At 44.4% G+C, this 25,263-nt stretch overlaps 1 protein-coding gene across 4 annotated transcripts in view; it reads right to left on the bottom strand.

Moving 5' to 3' along the window:
* Window positions 1-25,263, bottom strand: part of LOC123749338 (uncharacterized) — an 89,197-nt gene that overhangs the window by 46,111 nt on the left and 17,823 nt on the right. For 2 of the 4 annotated variants that reach the window (XM_069333175.1, XM_069333188.1), the window contains exons 1-2: window positions 16,631-16,766; window positions 1,343-1,426 (exon numbers count right to left, since the gene is read on the bottom strand). Coding sequence is in view for 2 of the 4 variants with exons in the window: in XM_069333188.1 (XP_069189289.1) it covers window positions 1,343-1,369 (27 nt within the window). In the remaining 2 variants the exon portion in view is untranslated. Of the gene's footprint in view, window positions 1-1,342; window positions 1,431-16,630; window positions 16,799-25,263 lie in introns of those variants that run through there. The other 2 variants (XM_069333183.1, XM_069333180.1) reach the window with 2 other exon arrangements.

Genomic DNA, 25,263 nt, shown 5'->3' with positions numbered 1-25,263 from the left:
TAGTCATCAGCCATCACCTGGGCCTCAGTGGCTGAGTGGAAAGTACGCTGGACACGTAATCCTGTGCACCGGGTTCGATTCCCGGTGCATGCGAGAAACAAAATGGGTAGAGTTTCATTCACCCTGATGCCCCTGTTACCTAGCAGTAAATAGATACGGGGAGTTAGACAGCTGTTACGGGCTGCGTCCTGGGTTGTGTGTGTGTGTATTTCTGTTTGTGGTGAAAAAAAATTAGTAGTAACAGTTGAGAGGTGGGCCGAAAAAGCAGAGCTCAACCCGGGCAAGCACAACTAGATGAATACAGGCGGGTCAGACTCATCCCTAGGCATCAATAAAACATTCTGTGAAGAGAACTGCGGTGTGCACTTCTCTTCAATGGTCACCTCCTCTCTGGCCTCCTCTCTAAATGCACTTCTAGACATCGCGCTATCATTTCCTTTCTCACTTGCTGTATTGGTTATTATTTTGTATTCTCCGTCAAGTTCGTATCTGAACTGAAGACCTTTCTATATAACAGTAAAAGATGAGAAAATTATATATTACCTGTTAAAAGTTTGTTTTAGAATGCTGAATATAAAAAGTGTTAAACGCTTCAACACAAACACCGAGTTTCACTGACCAGTTGTTCTTCCCAGGAGCTCGTGGTTCAGCTTCCCAGGAGCTCGTGGTTCAGCTTCCCAGGAGCTCGTGGTTCAGCTTCCCAGGAGCTCGTGGTTCAGCTTCCCAGGAGCTCGTGGTTCAGCTTCCCAGGAGCTCGTGGTCCAGCTTCCCAGGAGCTCGTGGTTCAGCTTCCCAGGAGCTCGTGGTTCAGCTTCCCAGGAGCTCGTGGTTCAGCTTCCCAGGAGCTCGTGGTCCAGCTTCCCAGGAGCTCGTGGTTCAGCTTCCCAGGAGCTCGTGGTTCAGCTTCCCAGAAGCTCGTGGTTCAGCTTCCCAGGAGCTCGTGGTTCAGCTTCCCAGAAGCTCGTGGTTCAGCTTCCCAGGAGCTCGTGGTTCAGCTTCCCAGGAGCTCGTGGTTCAGCTTCCCAGAAGCTCGTGGTTCAGTTTCCCAGGAGCTCGTGGTTCAGCTTCCCAGAAGCTCGTGGTTCAGCTTCCCAGGAGCTCGTGGTTCAGCTTCCCAGGAGCTCGTGGTTCAGCTTCCCAGGAGCTCGTGGTTCAGCTTCCCAGGAGCTCGTGGTTCAGCTTCCCAGGAGCTCGTGGTTCAGCTTCCCAGGAGCTCGTGGTTCAGCAGCGTCTCCTGGTTCCCACGTTTTCGTAGCACGTAAAGAAAAAATAATTAAATCGTGAAGAAGAGATGGTAAGAGAGGAAGGTGTTGTTGACACACAGGGTGTGTGCGGTGCTCACCTGGAAGTCGATGGAAGGTATTGGCATCTCACACAGCCACCACTCTTTGTCACGGGGGCGGAAACAGGTCCTCAACAGCTGAACCTTACTGAAAACCATTCAACTTGGGTTAATCCTTTTCCTGCCGTGTTTCACTGCTACTTCGTCGCTTATATGTTGTCAGGGAGTATTTCACTAATTTAAAATATTTATAAAATAAACAAATTTTGTCAAATCAATAAGAAATATCGTAGACGTCCATTAGAAGTTAATTTGCATAAAATATTTTCACATTCCATAACCAAAGCATCCTCTATTTATCAACTTATAAGAAACTACTTGTTAATTTTAATGCGTTACAAGGTGACCTTTGAAGCCTTGTCATTGTGCTGGAGTGAGCGTTCCTTAACGGTACGCAACGGTACGCAATATTACGTTCGCAATCGTACGTTCAACGGTACGCAATCTTAAACCTTACTAGGGAAATTCCCCACACCCCTAGTCCACACTCCAGGCCTCAGAACCTTAATTAAATATAGTGCACATATGAGAGCTCCTGAAACCCATTTATAATGCTCAAATGAGAGCTCCTGAAACCCATTCATAGTGCTCTTATGAGAGCTCCTGAAACCCATTCAAAGTGTTCATATGAGAGCTCCTAAAACCCATTCATAGTGCTCTTATGAGAACAACTGAAACCCACTCATAGTGCTCATATCAGAGCTCCTGAAATGCCTTCACGGTGCTCTGAGAAAAGCTCCAGCGGAACATAGACACAATGCATCATGAAGAGTGTGTTAGAACACAAGCAAGCAGATAGCGAACCTTGTTGGCTTGACCAGAGTAGCGGACAAGCAACTTGTGTCTTCTGCTGCTTCAAAATATTAGATGAGCCACGACCTGCTAAATAATATACAGAATTCCAACAATTACTTATATAAATCACCCATGATTATCTATGGTTAGTAATGAGAGCGGTTATACCTTATTGGTAAAGGCAGCTGCTTCTCGATCCTAAGGTTTGACGCATTTATTGAGGCAATTTTTGCTAATTGTTTTGTTTTTATTAACACGTTTAGGTACATCTGTATTTGGGGAGTTTACAATGTGTGTCAAGCACTAGCTACCCTAGACTATATGAAGTGGAGAACAGTGTGTGTGTCAAGAACTACCTGCCCTAGACTAAATGAAGGAGAGTACAGTGTGTGTAAAGAACTAGCTTCCCCAGACTATATGAAGGGAAGCACAGTGTGTGTGTCAAGAACTCGCTGCTCTAGACTGTGTGAAGGGGACTACATAGTGTGTCAATAACTAGCAGCCTTAGACTATAGCAAGGGAAGTGCACACACATGTACACCTTATATACTTCTCGCGATTCTGTGACAAGGGAACAACTGACGCCCGCCCAATAAACGATTCGCAATCTTGGGAAGCATTTGTCTCCCTTCTACTAGTAAGATATTTCATTAACACTGGCCAGTAGTGTTGAACATTCTTGTAGTCCGGTTACAAAGCTTGATAGGCACCCGGAACGGGTAAGCTTATTCTTACCACAATTTAATCATCTATGAATATAATTTGTGTAGTGGTAAGAGTTTACTACTGATACATTATTTGACAAGTGCCATTCAGAAGAAGAGTTAGCATCGAGTCGACCTGTTGCGCCATGCGGTTTCCCAAGTCTCCATCAAGACTCCACTAAAGTTCATCGTCTGTGACCGAAGGAACCTACGGCCTCTTATCAGGCATTACTACTCTAGAGATAAGCAATTAATTAATTATTAACCTATTTATTAGTAGTACTAACATATACACAGTAGTTTATTATTATTTATAAACACAGTAGTCATTACTACTCTAGAGATAAGCAATAATTAATTATTACGTATTTATTAGTAGTACCAACATAAACACAGTAGTTTTACCCACTATGAGTGGTATAGGCTACTAACGTATAACCCCCCCCCCCCCCCCCCACACAGCCTGCAGAAGGATAACACCCAGGAGAACCAGGTAAAACAATACAGTCCACTTGCAACGTATAGTCCATTTCAATTATTAATTATAAGGGAAGATTTCCACCAGTAATTCAACGGTACGCAATCTTAAACCTTAATTGGGAAATTCCCCACACCCCTAGTCAACACTCCTCCCAGGGCCAGCCACAGTACTCACTCGACCCAGGGACAGACACAGTACTCACTCGACCCAGGGCCAGCCACAGTACTCACTCGACCCAGGGCCAACCACAGTGCTCACTCGTCAAAGGGACAGCCACAGTACTCACTTGACCCAGGGACAGACACAGTTCTCACTCGACCCAGGGCCTGCCACAGTACTCACTCGACCCAGGGCCAGCCACAGTACTCACTCGACCCAGGGCCAACCACAGTACTCACTCGACCCAGGGCCAGCCACAGTACTCACTCGACCCAGGGCAAACCACAGAACTCACTCGACCCAGGGCCAACCACAGAACTCACTCGACCCAGGGACAGACACAGTACTCACTCGACCCAGGGACAGACACAGTACTCACTCGACCCAGGGCCAGCCACAGTACTCACTTGACCCAGGGAAAGCCACAGTACTCACTTGACCCAGGGACAGACACAGTACTCACTCGACGCAGGGCCAACCACAGAACTCACTCGACCCAGGGCCAACCACAGAACTCACTCGACCCAGGGACAGACACAGTACTCACTCGACCCAGGGCCAGCCACAGTCCTCACTTGACCCAGGGACAGCCACAGAACTCACTTGACCCAGGGACAGACACAGTTCTCACTCGACCCAGGGCCAGCCACAGTACTCACTCGACCCAGGGCCAGCCACAGTACTCACTCGACCCAGGGCCAACCACAGTACTCACTTGGCCCAGGGCCAACCACAGAACTCACTCGACCCAGGGCCAACGACAGTACTCAATCGAACCAAGGCCAGCCAAAGTACTCACTCGACCCAGGGCCAACCACAGTACTCCCTCGACCCAGGGCCAGCCACAGTACTCACTTGACCCAGGGCCAACCACAGTACTCACTTGACCAAGGGCCAACCATAGAACTCACTCGACCCAGGACCAGCCACAGTACTCACTCGACCCAGGGCCAGCCAGAGTACTCACTCTACCCAGGGCCAGCCACAGTACTCACTTGACCCAGGGTCAGCCACAGTACTCACTTGACCCAGGGACAGCCACAGAACTCACTTAACCCAGGGACAGACACAGTTCTCACTCGACCCAGGGCCAGCCACAGTACTCACTCGACCCAGGGCCAGCCACAGTACTCACTCGACCCAGGGCCAACCACAGCACTCACTCGACCCAGGGCCAGCCACAGTACTCACTCGACCCAGGGCCAACCACAGAACTCACTCGACCCAGGGCCAACCACAGAACTCACTCGACCCAGGGACAGACACAGTACTCACTCGACCCAGGGACAGACACAGTACTCACTCGACCCAGGGCTAGCCACAGTACTCACTTGACCCAGTGACAGCCACAGTACTCACTTGACCCAGGGACAGACACAGTACTCACTCGACGCAGGGCCAACCACAGAACTCACTCGACCCAGGGCCAACCACAGAACTCACTCGACCCAGGGACAGCCACAGTCCTCACTTGACCCAGGGACAGCCACAGAACTCACTTGACCCAGGGACAGACACAGTTCTCACTCGACCCAGGGCCAGCCACAGTACTCACTCGACCCAGGGCCAGCCACAGTACTCACTCGACCCAGGGCCAACCACAGTACTCACTTGACCCAGGGCCAGCCACAGTACTCACTCGACCCAGGGCCAGCTACAGTACTCACTCGACCCAGGGCCAGCCACAGTACTCACTCGACCCAGGGCCAGCCACAGTACTCACTCGACCCAGGGCCAACGACAGTACTCAATCGAACCAAGGCCAGCCAAAGTACTCACTCGACCCAGGGCCAACCACAGTACTCCCTCGACCCAGGGCCAGCCACAGTACTCACTTGACCCAGGGCCAACCACAGTACTCACTTGACCCAGGGCCAACCATAGAACTCACTCGACCCAGGACCAGCCACAGTACTCACTCGACCCAGGGCCAGCCACAGTACTCACTCAACCCAGGGCCAGCCACAGTACTCACTTGACCCAGGGCCAGCCACAGTACTCACTTGACCCAGCGACAGCCACAGTACTCACTTAACCCAGGGACAGACACAGTTCTCACTCGACCCAGGGCCAGCCACAGTACTCACTCGACCCAGAGCCAGCCACAGTACTCACTCGACCCAGGGCCAACCACAGCACTCACTCGACCCAGGGCCAGCCACAGTACTCACTCGACCCAGGGCCAACCACACAACTCACTCGACCCAGGGCCAACCACAGAACTCACTCGACCCAGGGACAGACACAGTACTCACTCGACCCAGGGACAGACACAGTACTCACTCGACCCAGGGCTAGCCACAGTACTCACTTGACCGTGTGACAGCCACAGTACTCACTTGACCCAGGGACAGACACAGTACTCACTCGACGCAGGGCCAACCACAGAACTCACTCGACCCAGGGCCAACCACAGAACTCACTCGACCCAGGGACAGCCACAGTCCTCACTTGACCCAGGGACAGCCACAGAACTCACTTGACGTAGGGACAGACACAGTTCTCACTCGACCCAGGGCCAGCCACAGTACTCACTCGACCCAGGGCCAGCCACAGTACTCACTCGACCCAGGGCCAACCACAGTACTCACTTGACCCAGGGCCAACCACAGAACTCACTCGACCCAGGGCCAGCCACAGTGCTCACTCGACCCAGGGCCAGCTACAGTACTCACTCGACCCAGGGCCAGCCACAGTACTCACTCGACCCAGGGCCAGCCACAGTACTCATTCGACCCAGGGCCAACGACAGTACTCAATCGAACCAAGGCCAGCCAAAGTACTCACTCGACCCAGGGCCAACCACAGTACTCCCTCGACCCAGGGCCAGCCACAGTACTCACTTGACCCAGGGCCAACCACAGTACTCACTTGACCCAGGGCCAACCATAGAACTCACTCGACCCAGGACCAGCCACAGTACTCACTCGACCCAGGGCCAGCCACAGTACTCACTCTACCCAGGGCCAGCCACAGTACTCACTTGACTCAGGGCCAGCCACAGTACTCACTTGACCCAGGGACAACCACAGTACTCACTTAACCCAGGGACAGACACAGTTCTCACTCGACCGAGGGCCAGCCACAGTACTCACTTGACCCAGGGCCAGCCACAGTACTCACTTGACCCAGGGACAGCCACAGTACTCACTTAACCCAGGGACAGACACAGTTCTCACTCGACCCAGGGCCAGCCACAGTACTCACTCGACCCAGGGCCAGCCACAGTACTCACTCGACCCAGGGCCAACCACAGCACTCACTCGACCGTGTGACAGCCACAGTACTCACTTGACCCAGGGACAGACACAGTACTCACTCGACGCAGGGCCAACCACAGAACTCACTCGACCCAGGGCCAACCACAGAACTCACTCGACCCAGGGACAGCCACAGTCCTCACTTGACCCAGGGACAGCCACAGAACTCACTTGACATAGGGACAAACACAGTTCTCACTCGACCCAGGGCCAGCCACAGTACTCACTCGACCCAGGGCCAGCCACAGTACTCACTCGACCCAGGGCCAACCACAGTACTCATTCGACCCAGGGCCAACGACAGTACTCACTCGACCCAGGGCCAGCCACAGTACTCACTCGACCCAGGGCCAACCACAGCACTCACTCGACCCAGGGCCAGCCACAGTACTCACTCGACCCAGGGCCAACCACAGAACTCACTCGACCCAGGGCCAACCACAGAACTCACTCGACCCAGGGACAGACAGAGTACTCACTCGACCCAGGGACAGACACAGTACTCACTCGACCCAGGGCTAGCCACAGTACTCACTTGACCAGTGACAGCCACAGTACTCACTTGACCCAGGGACAGACACAGTACTCACTCGACGCAGGGCCAACCACAGAACTCACTCGACCCAGGGCCAACCACAGAACTCACTCGACCCAGGGACAGACACAGTACTCACTCGACCCAGGGCCAGCCACAGTCCTCACTTGACCCAGGGACAGCCACAATACTCACTTGACCCAGGGACAGACACAGTTCTCACTCGACCCAGAGCCATCCACAGTACTCACTCGACCCAGGGCCAGCCACAGTACTCACTCGACCCAGGGCCATCCACAGTACTCACTTGACCCAGGGCCAACCACAGAACTCACTCAACCCAGGGCCAGCCACAGTACTCACTCGACCCAGGGCCAGCTACAGTACTCACTCGACCCAGGGCCAGCCACAGTATTCACTCGACCCAGGGCCAGCCACAGTACTCACTCGACCCAGGGCCAACGACAGTACTCAATCGAACCAAGGCCAGCCAAAGTACTCACTCGACCCAGGGCCAGCCACAGTACTCACTCGACCCAGGGCCAGCCACAGTACTCACTCGACCCAGGGCCAGCCACAGTATTCACTCTACCCAGGGTCAGCCACAATACTCGCTCGACCCAGGACCAGCTACAGTACTCACTCGACCCAGGGCCAGCCACAGTACTCACTCCACCCAGGGCCAGCCACAGTACTCACTCCACCCAGGGCCAGCCACAGTACTCACTCGACCCAGGGCCAACGACAGTACTCAATCGAACCAAGGCCAGCCAAAGTACTCACTCGACCCAGGGCCAGCCACAGTACTCACTCGACCCAGGGCCAGCCACAGTACTCACTCGACCCAGGGCCAGCCACAGTACTCACTCGACCCAGGGCCAGCCACAGTATTCACTCTACCCAGGGTCAGCCACAGTACTCACTCGACCCAGGGCCAACCACAGTACTCACTTGACTCAGGGCCAACCACAGAACTCACTCGACCCAGGGCCAGCCACAGTACTCACTCGACCCAGGGCCAGCCACAATACTCACTCGACCCAGGGCCAACCACAGAACTCACTCGACCCAGGGCCAGCCACAGTACTCACTCGACCCAGGGCCAGCCACAATACTCACTCGATCCAGGGCCAGCCACAGTACTCACTCGACCCAGGGCCAGCCACAGTACTCACTCGACCCATGGCCAGCCACAGTACTCACTCGATCCAGGGCCAGCCACAGTACTCACTCGACCCAGGGCCAGCCACAGTACTCACTCGACCCAGGGCCAGCCACAGTACTCACTCTACCCAGGGTCAGCCACAGTACTCACTCGACCCAGGGCCAACCCCAGTACTCACTTGACCCAGGGCCAACCACAGAACTCACTCGACCCAGGGCCAGCCACAGTACTCACATGATCCAGGGCCAGCCACAGTACTCACATGATCCAGGACCAGCCACAGTACTCACATGATCCAGGGTCAGCCACAGTACTCACATGATCCAGGGTCAGCCACAATACTCACTCGACCCAGGGCCAGTATTTCCATCTCTCCATCCCCCCTTTTATTCTGGCACAGCTGTGCATAGAAGAGAAACAGTGTTGACGTGTTCTCACAGGTACGACGTTGACGAAACTTGTACCACGACGTTGATGAACCATGAACACTTTGTTGATGAATCATGGAGCTCGACGTGTCGGAAATTTCAGGCCCCCAAACTACTAACACCAGATACAACTATTTAAAATCGTTGTATCAGGGAATTCAATTTATTACACATATTAATTTTCTGTTAGGAAACGTCTAGACCTTCCTTGAAAGACATATAGAAGGATTGTGTCAGCCAGCATCGAAGCGGAGATATCTGTTCTTGTTAATGAACGAGTTAAAGTTAGAAGCGTGACTATTATTGTGACTCGATAGGGGAAGGAAGACGCCATTGTGCAAACAGAGCTGGTGATATCAAGTTTTGATCACGAAGGAAGCAAATTAGTAGCTACGGATATTTACGTCATCCGTGGTCCTACAACGTTCCAACGCTGCTGCGACCTTCAGACTACAAAGCACACGGTATCCGGTCGGTTATATAAACTCAGTAATTGATATGTTGCCATATATTGATTCATTTGAATAACCGATCGGTTACGGCGCATGGAAATAAAAAATCCATAGTGAGCAAATGTATAGTTAGAAAATTATCACTACTGATTTGAGATTAGATGTGAGGATATTTACTTTACAGTAGTAACGGTGTAAATTTTCGGCAGAACGGAGGTGATCAGCTTGGAGCGAGAGGTTATCAACTTTCCTCAACCTGGACCAGACGCCACCGGCTGTGAGACGCTTACCTTGACTGATCCTCTTGACGTTCTAATGATGTTTCATGTTGAAACATTTTAGTCAGCTAAGGTCACTGAATCATTGCACAAGATTCAGTAGTTAGTCAACTAACCCTGTAATATTTCCTTATTAACTAATTATTGATTATAAATACTATTGACTAACGCTCCCCCCCCCCCCAAGATATGTGTACAGGGTAACACACTGCCGAAGTTAGGAATAAATAATACAGTCCACTTTATTTAATACAGTCCATTTTGATATAATCAGTTAAATAAATAAATTTACCAGCTCGGAAATTTCCCACACGAGTTGATGATATTCCTGTGGAACGAATATCCAAGATATTCCTGTGAAACGTGAAGATGAAAAGTGTATTGATATAGTTCATGCTCTCATAAAAGACGGATTGCGGGTCACTCTAGATAAAACAGACATTATTGCTGCCTACAGAGTAGGCAAAAAGAATCTATCAGGACCAAACTAGCGGAAAATTCGCCTCAAGCTTGCTTCCCAAACCATGAAATCGCATCTTGTCCGGACAGCTGCATCCCCAAAAAAGCACATCTACCTCAACGAGTGCTTGACTAGAAAAAGACAGTATCCTCCACCGCCTGCGTGAAATCCGTTATCAAAACCCAAACGCGATTCATCAGTGCTTCGTTAGAGACGGCATGATCAAAGTGAGAAAGACTTCAGAAAGTAAAATGTTTACAATTGCTAATGAGGATAACCTCAACACTTTCCTCTCCCAATGTGGTTTGTCTCACCTTATTATCCCTCTCATTGAATCAACATAATTAACCCCCTTGTCACCTAGTGCGGGCTAGGTAACCAATGTCTCTTTGTTTCACTTTTTTAAATTTAAATTATAATAAAAATTTTATTAGTCATTTATTGGACTTAATTAATTGGCTGCATTAATATTTCTTTAGTTCTTACTAATTATAGGATCATTACTAAGCTATTTATATTTAATAATCATTAGATTAAATTTGCCTATGTTTATTATTCAACTTTTTCTTTGCTTTCATTTGTAACCTAGGTTGCCTAGCCTCGTCATACTCCCTTACTCCATTGTACCCCTTGCTATGCCTGTGTCTCAAAATGAAAATTATTACTTGCAGTGTACCTGAGAGTACTTGTAAGCAATCTACCTCATTTTTTTGTTCATTTTGAGTTTGTCTTATATAGTCTTGTTTATATTTTTATTATTTCCCCCCCTTTAATATCAAAACTTTATTTTGTAATTGCCATTCTTGCCTTGTTTTCCTACAACCAGCCTTCTTATGCAAACAAGTATAGACCCTGAACTAAATATCCTATCCACTATCTATGACAATCATCACTTTAATGATCAAAATTGCAGGTATTTTACAGCACATGATGTAAACAATGTATTAACACATAATCACAATATCTCTGTAATAAACTTGAATGTAAGATCTCTAAGCAAACACTTCGATGATGTTAGTGCCTTGATTGAAACTATTGGCAACAAATTCTCTTTTATAGTACTTACTGAAACGTGGTTAAATGAGGATACTACTCAACTCATTAACATGCCGAACTACTCAGCAATTTACAACTGTCGACCAATCCAGAAAGGTGGTGGTACTGCTCTTTACTATCACCAAGAACTAACATGCTTAAAAGTAATTAGAACTAGAGACTACTGTGGGGAGTATATCTTCGCCAGTTTCAGAGTCAAGGGTGCTGAGTCTGTCCTGACTGTGGGAGCAGTCTATAGAATTCCTAACACTGATGTGTCCGAATTCAATTCTAACCTTAGAAATCTAATACTAGATAACAGACTGAACAAAAACCATCTAATTATCGCAGGGGACTTTAATATTGACCTCTGCGAGCCTGAAAACCCTACTGCTGCCAGCTTCCTCAACTGTATGAATTCCTGCTTCCTCATACCCTAAATCACTAGACCTACTAGAATCACTGATAGTACTGCCACGGCTCTTGATCACATCTGGACCAACATAACCTCTCCGCTTACTTCAGGGATAATCACCGATAGCACTACAGAAAATTACCCCACATTTTTCCTAACTAACATTAACAAACCACCTCTAGAGAAAAGGGAAATAAGCTTTAGGCTGCACAATGACACTGCTATAGGCAATTTTATAGCTGCTGCTGCTAATGTCAACTGGGAGTCCGAATTAGGTAACATAGGGGACATCAACCTAGCAGTGCAATCTTCATAAAACTCTCAGCCTTTATAACACCCACTGTCCTGTGCTTACGAAAGAAGTCACTACAAAAAAGCTAAACAATCCTTGGCTTACAAAGGGAATACTTAAATCCATTAATAAAAAACATGACCTTGAGAAAAAGTGTAGGTTAGGAATCGTCTCCAAAGAATTCTCAAAGAATTACTCGTCATTACTATCTAAAATAATTAGAAGAACCAAAACTAAATGCTACGAAGGTAAATTTACCCAAACAAAGGGCAACATTAAGAAAACATGGAGCACAATTTCACAAATATTGGGATCAAAGAAGAGTTTAAATAACAAGCCAATATTCCTGTCAAATAATGATGGTCAGCTTACAGCCTCTGATACTGCTATCGAGTTCAATAGGTTCTTCTCTTCCATTGGGTCATCCCTAGCAAATGATATTCCATCTTCCAGTACTGATGTTCAGGACTATCTTACAAGTAACTATCCACAGTCTCTGTACCTAACGCCTGCGAATTCCACTGATGTAAATGAGATAATCCTTTCCCTTAAAACCAAGTCTAGTGCCCTTGAGGAGATACCAACTTTAATTTACAAAGAAGCCTCCAGATCTTTAGCCTCTGCTATTGCATTGCTCTTCAACAAGTCACTTGAACTCCAAACCTTTCCAGATGTTCTAAAAAAAGCGAGAGTAACCCCTGTCCACAAATGTGGTGATCTCACTGATGTTAACAACTACAGACCTATATCAATCCCGCCAAACTTGTCAAAAATATTTGAAAACTAATCTTCAAGCAGCTTTACTCTTATCTAGCCAAACACCATATACTTAGCTCTTGTCAATATGGTTTCAGAACCAAAAAAGCACTAACGATGCACGTATTAGTATGATTAACTTGATACATGCAGCTCTTGATAAAAATGAGTTCCCTGTTGGGTTATTTGTGGACCTGCGTAAAGCTTTTGACACTGTCAACCACCAAAACCTTCTTCTTAAATTACATCATTATGGGGTCAGAGACACTAGCTGCAATACCAAAAATCTTACCTTACTGACAGGCTCCAGTATGTTTCTGTGAATAATTAAATTTCTCCCACCCTACCCATCAACATTGGTGTTCCTCTAGGCATTATACTTGGCCTTCTCCTCTTTCTCATCTACATTAATGACCTTCCAAATGCCTCCCAACATCTCAAACCAATTCTATTTGCTGACGACACAACCTTCATTTATGCCAGTCCTGACCCCCTTGCTCTTAATGGCACAGTGAATACTGAGCTAAATAAAGTCCGTCTTTGGCTAACTGCCAACAAACTCACCCTCAACATTGACAAAACTTTCTATATCTTGTTTGGCAATAAATCCTCAAATCAAATAAATCTCAGAATTAATAATACCCAAATTTGTAACAAAATTGATGGCAAATTCCTTGGCGTTGACCACAAACTGAATTTCCAGGGACACATTATAAATATATCAATAAAAGTTTCAAAAACTGTTGGCATTCTTTCTAAGATCAGATATTATGTACCTCGCCCTGCCTTGGTGACGCTCTTTTACTCCCTCATCTATCCTTATCTCATCTATGGTATTTGTGCTTGGGGTTCTACTACCCAAAATCATTTACGTCCTCTAATTACTCAACACAAAGCTGCTATTAGGACAATATCCAACTCTGGCCCCAGACATCACTCGGTACCCCTACTCAAATCTCTGAAAATGTTAGATATAAAGTCACTGCACATCCTCTCATATATATATATATATATATATATATATATATATATATATATATATATATATATATATATATATATATATATATATATATATATATATATATATATATATATATATATATATATATATATATATATATATATATATATATATATATATATATATATATATTAGTATATTTTGGTAGCAGTCTTTCCTGTAGACATATATTATTAAATATGACCGAAAAAGTAAGATTAATAATTCTAACACGAATTTTCTCAATCTTTCGTACATTACGCTTCACTGTTGGAGGTAAATCAAAAATCAATTCTCCAAAATTCATTTTTATTTCTAGTCTGACGCGACACGGGCGCGTTTCGTAAAACTTATTACATTTTCAAAGACTTTTAGTTCACAAATACACAACTGAATAGAACTTACGTATCTCCGATTTTATATCTACATTTGAGTGAGGTGGGAGGGGTGATGTGGCATTAACACAAGACAGAACAAAAGGGGATATTAATAGGGTATTAAAAGTATCAACACAAGACAGAACACAAACAATGGGTATTGAATAGAAGTGTTTGTAGAAAGCCTATTGGTCCATATTTCTTGATGCTTCTATATTGGAGCGGAGTCTTGAGGTGGGTAGAATATAGTTGTGCAATAATTGGCTGTTGATTGCTGGTGTTGACTTCTTGATGTGTAGTGCCTCGCAAACGTCAAGCCGCCTGCTCTCGCTGTATCTATCGATGATTTCTGTGTTGTTTACTAGGATTTCTCTGGCGATGGTTTGGTTGTGGGAAGAGATTATTTGTTCCTTACATGAACATGAACTTGAAACCGGCCATATACTGCAGGTATGTTGACGACATTTTTACACAGGTACCTGATGTCAGACATCTGCAGGAGCTGAAGGAGGCATTTGAGCAGAGTTCCGTGCTGCGTTTCACTTACGAGATGGAAAAGGATGGGAAGCTGCCCTTTCTAGATGTAACAGTCATGGAAAAGGGCGGAGGTTTCCACACTGCAGTCTACACTAAGGAAACAAACATAGGAATGTGCCTAAATGCCAACAGCGACTGCCCTGACAGGTACAAGAGGAGTGTTGTTAACGCATATGTCGACCGTGCTCTCAGCCACAGCTCAGAATGGAAGCAAGTCGACGAAGAACTCTGTAGGGTAAGGCAGGTCCTAGTCAATAACGGCTTCTCCAATGGTTTCGTCGAAGACATCATAAGAAGGAAAGTGAAAAGCCATGCAACCTCTGAAGAGACAACTAACACAACACCTATACCCCCTATTAGACTATTTTACAGGAACTTCTTTTCCACAGCTCATAAAACGGAGGAAAGGGTCCTGAAAGATATTGTTAATAGAAACGTTATCCCTACAGACAAAAATCAGAGGATACAACTGACGATTTACTATAAAACCAGAAAAACGGCCAGCCTACTCATGAGAAACTCTCCAGACACAAAACAGAACGCTTTAAAAGAGACTAACGTCGTCTATGCCTTCAAATGCCCACTTGGGGACTGTAAGCTCCAAAAAACCCAGTATATAGGCAAGACAACAACATCTCTTTCTAGGCGTTTAACGATGCATAAGCAACAGGGCTCCATTAAGGAACATATAATCTCTTCCCACAACCAAACCATCGCCAGAGAAATCCTAGTAAACAACACAGAAATCATCGATAGATACAGCGATAGCAGGCGGCTTTACGTTTGCGAGGCACTACACATCAAGAAGTCAACACCAGCAATCAACAGCCAATTATTGCACAACTATATTCTACCCACCTCAAGACTCCGCTCCAATATAGAAGCATCAAGAAATATGGACCAATAGGCTTTCTACAAACACTTCTATTCAATACCCATTGTTTGTGTTCTGTCTTGTGTTGATACTTTTAATACCCTATTAATATCCCCTTTTGTTCTGTCTTGTGTTAATGCCACATCACCCCTCCCACCTCACTCAAATGTAGATATAAAATCGGAGATACGTAAGTTCTATTCAGTTGTGTATTTGTGAACTAAAAGTCTTTGAAAATGTAATAAGTTTTACGAAACGCGCCCGTGTCGCGTCAGACTAGAAATAAAAATGAATTTTGGAGAATTGATTTTTGATTTACCTCCAACAGTGAAGCGTAATGTACGAAAGATTGAGAAAATTCGTGTTAGAATTATTAATCTTACTTTTTCGGTCATATTTAATAATATATATATATATATATATATATATATATATATATATATATATATATATATATATATATATATATATATATATATATATATATATATATATATAAAACGCTGAACTGTAATGCCAATCCTGACCTTAAAAGCTTCACTGAAGGTTGTAACAGAACCCATGTCCACCACACCAGAAACAAATACCTTTATGATATTCCAAGAGTTCGACTTAATCAAACTAAAAATGCTCTACAAATGAAGGGACCCAGAATGTGGAATGACCTTCCCAATCATGTTAAAGACTGTACCTCTCAACCAGTTTAAGATAAATACTAAGCACTACCTAATTAACTCCTTGTAACCTACCTTACCCTTTTAATGTCAACCCATGTCTGTTATTTTTAAATAATGCTGTTTGTCGACCAAATTGTATTTTTACTTTTTTTCTGCCATGTTCCTCCCTGTTTATTTTTATATTTTCTCAACACATTTTATACTTTAATCTCAATTAGTATTATGTTTTAGTCTTTAATGTTTTTCCTGCCCGAAACGCTTTGCGTAATAGTGGCTTTAGGCATTGTATGTACTAGCTCTATGTATAAATTCATAAATTTTTGTATCACCCCTTGTATGTATGTATTTTACCTAAATAAACATTTGAATTTGAATGAACCAAGAAACACTACGTTGATGAACCTTAAAACACGATGTTGATGAACCATGAAACACTACGTTAACGAAGTATAAATGTGTTATATATAAAATTATATAACAATTAAGACTTTCCAGCAAGTTTGAGTAATACTGTCTTAGCACGTGTTAATACATCTAATAACTAAAAAAAAATAATTTGTTATTGTTTGTTTTATACAAAAGAAAGTATGCTCTGTACTTCTTACTTATTCAGATGAGTAACAGCTTGAAGATACTGCTGTGTTTCTAATGGTGTATCCAAGTGCAAGGTAAAATGTGCGCTCTGGCGCCAAAGGCCGTGGTTGTTCATGGCTATCATGTCCTCTACCCTGCCATCGCCTGGGTGAAGCCACTTCACCTCTAGCTCTTCATTCCTGAGGAAATATAATAAATAATTTATGAAGCATTCTATTATGAGGGCGAAACTTATGAACCAGTTATAGTTCAACAATGGGAGTAGTTGTTTAAACTTTCAGCTAAACACGAAGGTCAAGTCTTTTGAAACTTTTTCTTCTTTAAATAAATGCACATGTTCATCAAAATCGATGACGACCACTCAGTGTCATCATTTTATGTAGGAGCGGGTTCAGATTATACGATGGCAGTAGGTCCATGGAAGTGTGTGCTCCTGGTATGGGGAGCTGCCTGCCCTGGGCTTGCAAAGAAATCTCCACAAGCCGTCAATTAGTCTGTTTTTTTCGTAGGCTCCTTCACCAATGTGAACTTGTCAGCGCCAGGCAGAGCGATTCTCAGCGATGTTCTAGTTTTCAGCGTCTAAGGTACAGTTAATAATAATAATAATAATAATAATAATAATAATAATAATAATAATAATAATAATAATAATAATAATAATAATAATAATAATAATAATAATAATAATAATTATTATTATTATGATTATTTTAATTATAATAATTGTTATTCATAAGAAGGTATAATAGGTTTGTGAGACTACCTACGATTGGCATTTGTACATTCTTGCAAAGTCACTAACACGCATAGCGTTTCTGACAGGTCTTTACTCTAACATATCAGGTAAGATTAAATGGTACATTGCTGCAAAGTTTTATATAAAAAATAACCACAAAATAAATTGACAGAGATAATTACACTGGTAAAGATATATGTCTTAAGTACTAATATTGGAGAAGTGAGTAGCACAAGATTCAGTGTGGGTATCAAACACAAGGTAGGAAACTGTGAGGATGAAATTAGGTACTCTTTTGTTTTACTTTTGAATAAGGCATAGCTTGGAAAATTAAAACAAAATGGAAAATTTCTATTACACCTATCAAGGAAATTTTTCAGATTAAGATTAGCATTTAGGAACAAGGTTTTGAACATGTAAACAGCACATGAAAATGTGAAGAGTGAGTGTATGTTTAGCATGCTAAGAGACTTAAACAATGGGGCTGTGTATTGTCTAAACATAGAATTTGTTGAGGGAAGCCTTGGGGGTATCATTAATTTAATTCTTTGCCCTCCAGGAGATTATTTACCCTCTTGTACTTCGCCATAGAACATCTTCTTTGGCAGTCGTTCATTGCGACTGCATGTGAACGTTCATTGCGACTGCATGTGACTGGGCATGTGAACAACATGGTTAGGCCATCTGTGCTGTGCCTTACAAACCATGATATGAATACTTTGTCATTCCAGCCTGTGAAAGAATATCTGTATACTTATTTATATCACTATCCTGCCCTATCACCCTAAGCAGCTTCAGTAGACAGTTCAAAAAGAAATTGTTTAGCTTTTTTGAGTAGCAGTTATTGACAGTCCAGGCCTCACAAGCCTAGTGAAAGGCTTGTGGGATCTGGTGTTCACCTTCCTATCGATAATGACTGCAATGTGATAGAGTACTGCTGAGATATGTATACAACAATTTATGCTGTTGAGCTTCTGGCCGCTGACGGTGATGGACGGCTCAGCGTAGTTACAGCCAGGAGCAGGCTGGTGCAAAACCTTAAACTTTTTTGTGGAGATGGTGAAGCCGAAGCTCATACTTCGGCCTCACCACCACCACCAAAAATACCCCATGTTGTATTGCATGCCAGCCTCTATACTGGAGTTGAGGGCTCAGTTATCCTTAAATAGAAAGTCACGAATGGTCTCAACTTGGACTTTGGTTCTGACAAAGAATATCCTTTAGTTGAACAGCTTCCCATCAAAACTGAAACAGAGGTTGGTCCAACATCTATCTCTATAAACTGTTTCTATAAACATCAATCAACATGGCAGAGAACATGAAGCTGAAGAAGCTGGAAACCAGAACACAACCTTGTTTTACACCGTTTGTGAGTGCAAATACTCAGATAATTGCCGTGGTCTTGGGCCACGGATATTCCAACTTCGTGCCAACTGAAGATAAATCTAACAGGTGAATGGATAGACAGGTTAATAGATGGATGGATGAATTGATAAATAGGTAGATGAACAGATAGACGAATAGATAGATGGAAAGATAGTTGGATGAATATATGGATAGAAAGATGAGTAAGAGCATAAAGAGATAGATAGATAGATAGATAAGAAGTTAGATGGATGAATAGATTGAAGGATAGATGGGTGCACAGATGGATGGATAGAAAGATAGATGGATATATGTATCCATATATATATATATATATATATATATATATATATATATATATATATATATATATATATATATATATATATATATATATATATATATATATATATATATATATATGTATATGTATAAATATATATATATATATATATACACATATATATATATATATATATATATATATATATATATATATATATATATATATATATATATGTATATATATATATGTATATATATATATATATATATATATATATATATATATATATATATATATATATATATATATATATATATATATTGTGACGATAATCTCTTTCAAGAGAGATTGAGCCTGCTCTTCCCTATATCATTCACTTCATCTTACAAGTATAAGATACTATATTGAAGATACGTCCACCAGTATCGCCAAACGTTTTGCCCAGGAAGCAAAGCGTACCTTGCACCACCAGACAAGCCGGCTCCTCCGCCCGTCGTCAACGAGCAAACTACCCATTCTCCGCCTGCCTGCTCCTGATTGGCTGGTGTATCGCCGACCGCACCTGCACCTGCACTCACGCCCCCCTACCTGAGTCGACGTCTGGGCCAGCACACGCCGTATTCCTCAGAATATCTCTGTGCTCTTAGAAGTTGACATCTCTCTCTGGTAGACTAAGCCCTGGCTGTCGTGTACTAAGGGAGGTGGCAGCTTAAGCCAGTATTCTCAGCACCTGAATAATATTATTATTGTCTTGCACTTCATTTTATTTTAGAGTAAATTTTACATTCATTAATTATTCATGTTGTTTTGTTTGTTGACTTGTTTTGAATTTTACATAAGCCAAGGGATTGTCTTTGTTCATATCTTGTTTTCTAAAGTAATTAAAATTTCATTGTTTATATTTTGTGTTTTGTGTGTCTTCCCATTACCTTACCACAGACAAACAGGCAAGCAGTCTCTTTTTTTTCTGTAAATGTGACAAGGCATTGCCACCTGCCATTGGAGGACTGCCGAACATCAACACTCCAACACTTTACCATCACATTTCATGGGGGCCTGTCCGGGAGGCTTCACTCAGGTACTAGTACCAGACCGTAAATTTGTGGTGAGCGTACTTGGCTTTGGTAAAGTAGCTTTTCACTCTTTTCAATATTCAATTTTATTTTCATATGGTGCTGTGTGTATTATGCATTCCGAGAGTAGCATATGGTGAAGGTGAGACAACTTTGGATTATGTGGTGACTGTAGGCCTCAGTCATTCTCTTAATTGGTCATCTCTCCCTCCGTGTTATTACTCGTGTTTACCATCTTTTGTCCCTAGGATATTTCTCATATTTTCGGCAGATCATCATATTGGTACCCTGGTACTGTGGTCTGTCCCCGGGTCAAGAGCACCTAATCTTCTGCAATCCGACGGTAGGAAGATAAAGAGGGCCATAGTTCCTCTAGCACGAACTTTAGTTGCTGAATTGGGACCTCAGCAGCAGTTCTCGTCACCAGTTGACACCTCACACCCCTACACGTCGGTCAGAGATGATGATATTTACCTATGTAGGGAATTAGCTTTCTTTTTTCAGAGCACAAAAGTTCGCTAATTCTGTAAGTATCATATTTCATTTCAGTGGGAAAAACTTGCTTATGTCCTATAGAGACTAGGCAAGGTATGCCTACATTCTTGGACTACCTAATTCACTTTTGAGGCAATTAAATGTTTCATTTGTTTAGAAACTCAGTTTCGCTTACTTAGTAGGATTTTCTTGCCCTTATCCTCTTACATTGAGTACCGGGTACAAGATTTCCTGCGATCTTGATTTATTAATCATTTACCATCTTGAAATTAACATTAATTGTTAACGATTCCACAGGATAGGTACCAGTTGCCACGTTGTCCTGTTTCTGACATTCACCATATCACAACAGTATATTCGTTGTACATTTATTTCCTAATTTCACCATGTTTCGTCTCCAAGCTTTCCGTGCAGATCCAGCAGGTGAAATAGGGAACTTAAGTCGTGCCAAGAGGACTAAATTACAAACTCTTGCACATGAGTATCAACTAGATGTTCCCCATGGAGCCAACAAAAATGAACTGCATAACCTGTTACTGGATCATCTCTTAGAGGAAGGTAAGATAGACTCTGAAACTCACGAAACTTACTCTATTGCAGATAAACCTGATTTGGCAACTCTGAAACTCAAACTAGAGCTTGCCAAGATCGAGCGAGAACAACAAAAAGAAGCTCTACAAATAAAAGAACGAGAAGCTGCCTTGAGGAAAGAAGAACAAGAACGTGAGATTGCAATACTCCGTGAGCGTGAACGAGTACAGCTTGAAGCAAAACAACGCCACCTGGAGATGCAACGCGAGCATGACAAATAACAAGCTGTTCTGGCTATGGAATGCCGTCAACAAGAATTCGCGTTGAAAACTACACACTTCGCTCAACGCCAGCAAGCTACCGCCAGTCTTCCTGTAAGTTTCAATATCTCACATGCAAGTAAGTTAATGCCACCATTCGTAGAGACAGAAGCCGACGTATTTTTCACCACCTTTGAGACCCTTGCTAATCAACTTAGTTGGCCTGCCGACCAATGGGCTACCCTTCTCAGAGTACATCTCACAGGTAGAGCTGCAGTTACACTCAGTACTTTGGCGTCTGAGAATGACTACCAGACTCTGAAACAAGCAGTGTTGGACGCCTACCTTCTCTCCACCGAAAGCTACCGAAGAAAATTCCGTGACCACCTAAAGGCAAGTACCACTACCTTTCTAGAATTTGCTAATACCAAAAGGAGATATTTTATGAAATGGCTGGAAGCAGCACATGTCTCTACCTTTGCAGAACTCGTCAACCTCATGCTAGTTGAAGAATTCTTGAGGCGTGTGCCGCCTCCTGTCCGTTTATATTTAGCAGATAAAGAAGAGACCGACTACCTAAGATGTGCTAAGTCGGCTGACACTTATAGCCTCATTCACCGGCTGACACCAGAACCACCTTCCAGTAAGAAGTCTTGGTACAGTTACGAGAAAGTGAGTACCGATCAAGCTGGCTCGCAATTGTACTGTAAGTATTGTAGACTCTATGGACATACCATAGATAAATGTGGTAAGTCTCAATACAAAGGTAATACTGAATCCACTAAACCCAAACAGACTCCTCCTAAGTCCGGTAAGCCTGTGATGAATGTTGGTGTTCATGTTAATGATCTTTCTCTCTTCAGTAACCACCTGTATCCTGGAACTGTCTCTACCTACGGTTCAGATCCGGAGGGACGTTTCCAACTGAAGATCTTGAGGGACACAGCGGCTCTTCAATCAATTATTTTGAAATCAGCTGTGCCCTATATCGCCTACACCGGGGAAACCGTCTTCATCACTGACCTCACTGCTACCACTCCTTATCCTCTCGCCAGAGTCCACCTGGTTTGTCCCTTCGTGACCAGTGAAGTCCAAGTCGCCATCAGGGAAAAGCCTTTTCCCATGCCTGGAGTGCAACTTCTCCTAGGCAACGACTTGGCAGAAGACCTGCAACCGACCAACCTGATCGTCATGGACAAACCCCAGGTGTGTACCTCTGTAATGGATAATCCCATCTTTGAGTATGTTCCAGCAAAGGTTCAAGAGAGTGATGAAGTTTCTCCTCCGGTTTTAGTGACCACCCGTGCACAAGCTGCACGACCACAGCCAGCTGACTCTACTGCTACCGCTGTCCCTCAAGACCCTCAGAAACTACCCCCGAATCTGACCACGTTGGAGTTCCGTAAGTTACAGAGGGAAGATCTTACCTTGACACCATTATTCTTCCAGGCTGAGACTCAACCTGACAGTATTCCTGGGTTCTTCCTAGAGAATGAGTTGCTCTACCGCAGATACAGACCCAGTAAACTGAAGGAGGAGGACGATTGGGCCAACGTCGAACAACTAGTGATTCCTGCCAGCCTGCGGCCCACTATTCTACATCTGGCCCACGGAGCACTCTCGCACTACGGATTTAACAAGACCAACCATGGAATCCGTCAAGACTACTACTGGCCAGGTATGGTAAATAGCGTCAAACAGTACGTCAAACAGTGTCATACATGTCAGATGGCACGTAAACCAAGCATCTCTATCCCCAGAGCACCACTGACACCCATCCAGGTGCCTGCGGAACCTTTCCACAGACTTATTATAGACTGTGTTGGTCCTTTACCTCGGACCAGTTCTGGTAACGCCTATATACTAACCATCCTGTGTCCTACCACCAGATTCCCCATAGCAGTTCCAGTAAAGAACATCACGGCTGCTACGGTGGTGAAACACTTATTGAAGATCTTCACCCAGTATGGATTTCCAAGGGAGGTTCAGAGCGACTGTGGCACCAACTTCACCAGTGATCTCTTCAAGAGGACACTGGAAGAGTTCAACATCACACAGGTATTGTCCAGCCCCTATCATCCTGCTTCACAGGGTTCTCTTGAGCGTAGTCATCAGACTATTAAAGCACTCCTGAAGAAGTTTTGCAATGAAACCTCTAAGGATTGGGATAAGCAAATAGATTTAATAATGTGTATATTTAGAAGTCTTCCCATTGAGTCTCTAGGAGTATCTCCTTATGAGATGCTCTACGGACGTAAGTGCCGTACTCCTCTCAAAGCTTTTAAAGATTCTCTACGTGATGCCACCTTCAGTGAGCATCAGAATGTGCCCCAGTTTCTTCAAAACCTACAACACATTCTAGAGAGGGTGCATAACTTTGCTAAGGATAATCTATTGAAAGCACAGGAGAGGATGAAGACTCATTACGACCAGAATAGCAAAGTAAGGAAATTTAAACCGGGAGACTTCGTGTTGGCCTATTTCCCTATCCCAGGTTCTCCCTTGCAAAACAGGTTTTCAAGACCCTACCGCATCAAGGAGTGCAGAAACAACCACAACTACGTTCTAGAGACTCCAGATAGGCGGCGGAAGACCCAGTTGTGCCACGTCAACCTCCTGAAGCTATATAACGGTACTCCTCCCACTGTAATGATAACATATTCTTCCTTTAAAGGTCCATACCTCCACAGTGAGACCTTCCCTGCTTCTCCTCCCGAAAGCACTGACACTGAGTCAGCGCTTTCCAATTCGGAAATCCTAACTGATCTTCATAACTATTTTCAGGACAATCATAGTGCACCTCTCATCAAAATCTTCAAGGAACATCAGGAGTTGTTCCGAGATGATCCACAAGAGTGTAATGTAACTCAGCACGACATCCAACTGCTCCCTGACACCCGGCCGATTCGTCAACCCTTCTACCGAATCAGCCCTAGCAAGAAGGAAGTCATGCGTGCTGAGGTACAGTACCTCCTGGATCATGGACTGGCCACACCTTGTGAGTCCCCCTGGGCCTTACCCTGTATCTTGGTGCCAAATCCCCAAGGTAAGGTTAGATTGTGCACAGACTATCGGAAATTAAATAATGTGACTGTCAAGGATGCATACCCCTTGCCAAGGATAGATGACATCCTTGACGCCATTGGTAATGCCCGGTACTTGTCCCAAGTGGACTTGCTCAAGGGGTATTACCAAGTGTGTTTAACAGAGCGAGCCAAAGAAATATCTGCCTTTATCACTCCCTTTGGACTTTTCAGGTATGAACGCCTTCCCTTTGGACTATGTAATGCCCCGGCCACCTTTCAGAGAGCTGTCAACCGCGTCATCCAGGGCTTGGATAACACCTACGGCTATTTGGATGATAACGTTGTAGCATCCAACACCTGGAGCGAGCATCTGCTCCAGCTGCAACGATTGTTCGCTAAGCTCCTGACAGCCGGCCTCACCATCAACTTGGGCAAGTCCACCTTTGCCAAAGGTAAAGTGCGTTATCTGGGTCATGTAATAGGGAGTGGCAGCCTAGCTCCGTTAAACATACACACTCAAGCCATCCAACATTACCCACAGCCTACCACCAGGAAGCAGCTCCTGCGCTTCCTTGGTCTTGCCTCCTACTACCGTAGGTTTGTGAAGAATTTTAGTACGGTAGCAACCCCATTAATCACTTTAACCAGTCCCAAGCAACGGTATAATTGGACCATTCAGCAAACCGTTGCTTTCAAACAACTCAAATTCCTGCTTTGTTCTAATCCTATTCTCGCCTCGCCAGATATCACCAAGCCTTTCATCCTCCATGTCGACGCCAGTGGTACCGGCATCGGGGGTGTCTTGATGCAGCAACGAGGCGAGGAGGTTCTACCTGTTAGCTACTACAGCTACAAGTTGAAACCCCACCAGA

This window comes from Procambarus clarkii, chromosome 4 (assembly GCF_040958095.1).
Source record: "Procambarus clarkii isolate CNS0578487 chromosome 4, FALCON_Pclarkii_2.0, whole genome shotgun sequence".
Lineage (NCBI taxonomy): Eukaryota > Metazoa > Arthropoda > Malacostraca > Decapoda > Cambaridae > Procambarus > Procambarus clarkii.
The sequence above is the reverse complement of the archived record's forward strand: the minus strand, read 5'-3'. Positions and strand labels throughout refer to the sequence as shown.